We start from the raw sequence: 6,363 nt of genomic DNA, 5'->3' as shown, positions 1-6,363 counted from the left end.
CACATGCTCACGTTTCTGAATAGAATACAAATATCTGATCTGATTTTTCTAAAAAGGTTTGTGGTTCATGTAAATGGTTTTTAAAACTTAACTTCCAATTTAATTTGTTGCGTTTAAATGGCGTGCAAGCAAAATGCTAAAATAAATGCTTATACTGCTTGTCATTGAATGTACTATTATTACATTGATTTAATGGTACAAAAAGACGGTCACTTGTCGCCACCTATTGGCATAAAAGGTGTATCCTGCAAAAAAACGAAACAAAAATGAAAAAATAAAATTCACATTTACAGGAAAAAAACAACAACAACAGGATTTTAGGTATTTCAGTGTTTATAAAGTCTAAGACAGATGTTTTTATACCAAGGATGCCCACATGTGATTGCCTTACTATGAACCTGCTTCCTAAAATATAAAGGATTATTAACATTATTAAAAACTTTCATGTTAAGAGCTGTTTTCTACATTTCTAAATTTACCATGACCAATTTCACAATAAAAATACTGTTCTTAAGCAGCTGTAGAGAAAGAAATTATTGACCTTTAACTGTCAGGAAGCAGAATTGTTCTAACGCTCATTTGAAATTTAGTACAGTAATACTACTTCTACTTAAGTTAAACATTAATGTTTGAATTATTCTCATTTGTAAGTCACTTTGGGTAAAAGCTTCTGTCTAAATTAATACATGTACATTTAGAGGGACAAATTATTATTTTTTTCTCTGAATGCAGTCTCATAGTCCTCTCCATCAAAACCAACATGGTTATACCTATATATCTGTCCAGTTTCATCGTCCCACTAATGGTGGCATATCCACAGATAAGTATATACATCTGAAACAAAAGTTTGGGCTGTATGGGGTTGAAAGTTTTAAAGAGACCTGTGAAAACGTGATGTGTTTCTATATTTCTCTTAGTAAAATTTAAAAGAAAGTTACAAAAAAACTGGTATGTAACTTTTCTTTTTAATGTCAAAAGACTTTTTCAATTGCCCCTACAGTTCATCATTAATATCAAAATACCATTAATATATTAATATCATTAATAATAAATTCATATAATTAATATCTTAATATAATTCATATATAAATATCATTAATATATATTTTTTCTTTAAATTCAAGAGTTTTATCCAGTTTTGCTTGGGAATATATTAGTAAACACCATGCTACATCTGTGATGACCAAAGTTGACTAAAGGGATGGGTCAAAATTCCTTTTAACGATAATTCTATTAAATAATACACAACATATGTTGAGTTGTATGGCATCGTTATATAAAACAGATACCTTATAAAGAAATATCTTTTTACAGAGTCTGTATTTGACACTAACGTTACACACCGAACAACGTCAAGCCGAACCCACGAATCGACTGTGCGGGATCCATTATCTTCCCTGTATTCAGAAATGCTGTCGATTGTTGATTACTTACCCCTACAGTGTACGACAATGGCTGACAGCGCGGATGAAACAGTCCCTGCTTCCAAACCAGAGGTATTTTACAACTATCGGGAGAGGATTAAATGTTCCCCAGAGGAAGATGCGCGATTAGAGAGACAACATTTCTGGAAAGTCATCAATGCATTTAAATACTACAGGTAAACACTTGATTCCTGGACCATCAAAGTCCCATCTGCTCCACGCAGCCACTGTTCTTTATTTAAGCTTTTATATTATTTAACCCTCTGGCATTTTTCATTTGGGCTGACACTTGTGTCGTTCGCGTTTTTTCATTATCAGTAAAATCAATGATATATATGTTTGTTCAATAATATATATTTTATTTTATATTATGAGAGAGTTTTATGATACTAATTCTATATGTATGCAATCATTATAATACAATTTTCCTATTGAAAATAATAATAAAAAATATATTCTTTTTATATTACTTTTCGATCATGTTAAAATGGAGACAATTGCTGTGTCCAAATTCAGGGTCTGCATCCTCCTTAGGATCCTTCCTACCCGGTTGAAGGAGGATGGGTCCTCCGACGACCGCAAAAACCGGAAGTCGGTGTTTGTGAATTTGGACAGCCTACCCTTCTTTCAGTTCCCTCCCTTAACCGTTGCTCATATCCTGTCGCCTAGCAACCGTGACAGCGCCAAGCAAGAAGCGGGTGAAGAGCTCATCGTTCCCCCCCCGGAGCTTTATAAACACTTCTGTCTGCTCTTTCGTCCTTAGAAGCGTTAAATACAGCTTCAATCACTAACAAATTAGCTGTGTGTAAGGGGATATTCACACAGGCAGTAAGGAAGAAGCTAGTTTACGAAAGTAAACATTTTTTTTTTACATATACACGTACACATGTAAAAAAAAAAAATGCTTAATGCTAAAACAAAATGCCTAACTAGAAAACCACTGAAAATATATATTTTTGAAAAAGCCAGTTTTTAAAAAACATCGAAAATAATACTCCTCCCCCACTCCGCTACCGCTCGCTTCGTCCTGCCGAAAAGAATTATGGGATAGGTAGGACGCGAAAGGATCCATCACACCCATCCTTCGAATTCGGGGAAAAGGAGGACGCATTTGTGGGCCGCATTTGAAGGATCCTACGAATTTGGACAGCCTTCGTCGCGGCGCTGTGACGTAACATCCTTCAAATGCGTCCTCCGAAGGATGTAGACCCTGAATTTGGACACAGCGAATGTCTTTTAAGTACAGTTTTTGAAGGCAGATGTGAGCCATCTGGTGGTAGTAAAAAAACATCTGCAATTCCATGGTTTAGCTTGTATATTACTATGTAGCTATATGAAAGGTGTATACATTTTCTAGTTGTTTATAGACATAAAAAGTTGTGGATTTTAATATGTATTTAGACATTCTCAAAGACCATTTTTGTAAAGGCTTATATAATTTTTTTTTTTTTTTTTAAGTACAGGATTTATTAATTATTATAATAATATTAATTTATTTATTTTTGTGTGGTCACAAAGCGACTGCCATAACAGACAGTAGCGGTTTTGAAAATTTTAAAACATTGATTTATTTTCTTTGGTCTAAAATGACTGAACAACACCAGAGGGTTAAAATGAAAAATATATTTATAGAATTCTGTTATGAACCCAACTGCTGATAAAGTTTTCATTTGAAATTTACAGATAATGCCCTGGTCCATTAAACCTAATTTAATTTATTCTAAAATCAACATGTTTATTTAATTTAATTAACTTTTCCCTTTATCCTCAATATATTTAATGGATTCCACTGTGTTCAGAATTCATGTTTATGAACGTGTGAACCGAGCCGAGCGGCAGTTCCGATGCCTTCCAGATCACCACCAGCAACTTCTGACAAACTTCCTTCCCAATCTGAACAAGATACGCTACTGCGTCGACCGAAACCAAGAGGTGCTGCAGGCCATAGTGCACAACTGCCTCCATATGTTTGAGAACATGGAATATGGACAGGATGTAGGTGGCAATCAGTGGCTGTAGGTCTTACAATTAATAATGCTGTCGTTGATGTTTTGTCTTTTGTGATGACAGAAGTGTTTTTTTTGTTTTTTTCCTTTGTTAGTTTTAGTGAGGCTATTCATCTATAATGTTTTCCCTGCTTTTCAAAGGGTGACCCAAGGAAGGTGCGGCCCTCCACGACTTTTGACATGGACAAGCTGAAGTCAACCATAAAGCAGTTTGTCCGTGACTGGAGTGAAGCAGGAAAGGCTGAAAGGGACAGTTGCTATAAACCTATTATAGAAGAGATCCAGAGACTGTTTCCTCCTGACCAGTGGTAAATATCAAATAAATGCAAACTTGATGAGCAGAATAAACTTTTTTCAAAAACACTAAAAATAGTAATGTTATCAAACTTTTGGTCTGTACTGTGTGTGTGTGTGTATGTGTATATATATATATATATATATATATATATATATATATATATATATAGAAAATTCATCAAAGAAATCTAGCATAGGAATAAATTGCTATTTAAAATTTATTTTACTTTCAAACAGCAGTAATATTTCAGTTTTTATTTTTTGTTAAATAAATGCAGCCTAATGTCAGATGGGCTCAATTTCTAACGATAAAGAAGTGAATCAGACTCCTGGTGATATTTCTTTCTACAGTGATGTGTCTCAGGTCAGAGTGTTAGTGCCGGGGTCGGGTCTGGGACGGCTTGCATGGGAAATCGCTCATTTGGGCTATTCGTGCCAAGGCAACGAGTGGAGTTTCTTCATGCTCTTCTCCTCTAACTTTGTTCTGAACAGGTACACCACATTAACATCTTCACAATTTAAGTAGAACTGTTCACGTCAAAATTATGACATATCAGAACAAAATATATATTTATATATTATATATTTTTTAATTTCTCTCTCTAAACTTGGGGAACTGCCTCTATTAAGTATTAGTGACATGTTAAATTGTCTAACTTGGAGGCATATGGTAAAACACACTAGAACTTTAATTTCTGGTTGAACTTCTATGACTGTGCACATCACAATACTGACTAGAAATGAAAAGCAATCGGAATGGTATATGACATCTGTATTAACGAGGAAGCTAACTGATATTTTGTCTCTCAGGTGTGATAAGGAAAATGCGCTGACTCTGTATCCCTGGATTCACCAGTTCAGTAATAACAAAATGTCCTCAGATCAGACAAGACCTGTGTCCTTTCCTGATGTCAATCCACAGAGCCTCCCAGAAGACTCAGACTTCTCTATGGTCGCTGGAGACTTCCAGGAAGTATACAGTGAACCTGGTGGGTTGTGTCTTATTTTAATTATAATTTGCATGTGGAGACAATTATACATCTGAAATTGTAACATTTCAAGCTTTATCTTCCATACAGAAATGTGGGATTGTGTTGCTACTTGTTTCTTCATTGACACTGCCCACAATGTTCTCGATTACATTGAAACCATCTGGAATATTCTAAAACCTGGTGGTGTCTGGATCAATTTGGGTAAGTCACAGATTCTGCAGGATCATTTTCAGTCAAATTTAATCTAATCACAGGTGTGGTTGAAAGCTTTTTGTATCTATTCTCAAAGGTCCACTTCTTTATCACTATGAGAATATGGCCAATGAATTGTCCATTGAGCTGAGCTATGAGGAAATAAAGGCTGTCATTTTAAAATATGGATTTGTCATGGAGGTAAATAGTTAATCTATATATCTAAACTCATTTTTCCTGCAAGCTTTTTTTTTATTTAACAGTCAATTATGATGTTATAAACTGTATTACTGTATTTCTTTCCACAGCTGGAGAGAGAGTCTGTTCCCAGCACGTACACAGAGAACGACCGCTCCATGCTCAAGTACCTTTATGACTGTGTCTTTTTTATCATACGGAAACCTGCAGAACAGCTGATCAACGGAGATCAGACACCAAAAGACAGCCAGACTGAGGATTCTTTACAGAAAACAAGCTCAACATGACATTTAAAAGAGAGAAGCTCTGGACGAATTCACAGACATACAGAATGGCCCAATAATAAACTGATGCTTTTAATCATGAATGCCAACATTATAGCATATTCCTGGTAATACAGCAAGACTGGAGCTTTATTATGTGCTGAATTATCTTTATATTTACCAAAAATGTTATGTTTTGGTGCTTTGCATTCGTATTCCTCAGGTTTTCGGTGCTGCTTCAGACATACATTTCAGTGTTTTCTTGCAATTATTTACAGTATCAGAGTTTCTATGTCCAAAATCATATTTACAGTCTGAATATGAGCCTCTGGATCTTGCGCAATTATTTCAGCCTCTCCTAGGAAAAATGTTGACCATCAAATTGTACTAGTTGGCAGCACTAAAATAAAAGTTGTTTTAAACTGATTTTTCATGATCTTGTACATATACACGGCAATAAAACTTTTACAGTCAAGAAAATGGGAATAATTTTTTCAAAAGCATGACCGTTTGTTCTAAGCATTTGCTTCTGTTTATTATTCACCCCACAAAGTCCACAGTAATTGTTTGGAAGGTAGTGAATAAATGATGACGTTGTTGTTCGACCTCTCTGGCCACAGAGGGCGCTGTATTCAAACACGCGTCTCAACTTCAGATGCACCGCTGTCGTAAACAACTGAGAAATTAAACCTCTGCGTAGTGCGTACATTAAAAAAAAAGCTTTTTAATAGATGCTAAGCTTTGAATACGTCTGATCACATACATCATGACCAAACGGAGAGCAGAGAACATTTTGCCTCCCGAAGTCCTCCATAAAATATGTTTTCGTTCTCTCTCCGATAAAGACAAACCCGTCGGAGGTGTGAACGTGATCCAAAACGCAAATCCGTCCACGTTATTATTATCAGTGTCTGGAAAAAGCTGCAGGAAAAGACCCAGTTATCTCGAAGATTCACTGGATACCGATAACCTACCGAGAAAAGTGGCTTTA

General features: G+C 35.5%; 1 protein-coding gene across 1 annotated transcript; it reads left to right on the top strand.

The window, feature by feature from the left end:
* The first annotated feature begins 1,413 nt into the window (after nucleotides 1–1,413).
* LOC128010795 (carnosine N-methyltransferase) lies at nucleotides 1,414–5,798 on the top strand. The gene is made up of 8 exons (XM_052593040.1): nucleotides 1,414–1,600; nucleotides 3,224–3,419; nucleotides 3,572–3,738; nucleotides 4,079–4,219; nucleotides 4,538–4,716; nucleotides 4,807–4,920; nucleotides 5,009–5,112; nucleotides 5,220–5,798. Exons 1-8 carry the CDS (start codon nucleotides 1,452–1,454, stop codon nucleotides 5,394–5,396), a joined length of 1,227 nt encoding a protein of 408 aa, XP_052449000.1. The 5' UTR covers nucleotides 1,414–1,451; the 3' UTR covers nucleotides 5,397–5,798.
* Nucleotides 5,799–6,363: the final 565 nt, after the last annotated feature.

The sequence above is a fragment of the Carassius gibelio genome, chromosome A5, assembly GCF_023724105.1.
Source record: "Carassius gibelio isolate Cgi1373 ecotype wild population from Czech Republic chromosome A5, carGib1.2-hapl.c, whole genome shotgun sequence".
Taxonomy (NCBI): Eukaryota; Metazoa; Chordata; class Actinopteri; order Cypriniformes; family Cyprinidae; genus Carassius; species Carassius gibelio.
This window is presented reverse-complemented; position numbering and strand designations above follow the sequence as displayed.

Bases quoted from the DNA above. Each gene is read 5' to 3' on its own strand.
- LOC128010795 (XM_052593040.1), top strand. From the start codon at position 1,452: ATGGCTGACAGCGCGGATGAAACAGTCCCTGCTTCCAAACCAGAGGTA. The intron at 1,601-3,223 runs GTAAACACTTGA...CACTGTGTTCAG, and splicing joins AATGCATTTAAATACTACAG to AATTCATGTTTATGAACGTG. The intron at 3,739-4,078 runs GTAAATATCAAA...TTCTTTCTACAG, and splicing joins CTGTTTCCTCCTGACCAGTG to TGATGTGTCTCAGGTCAGAG.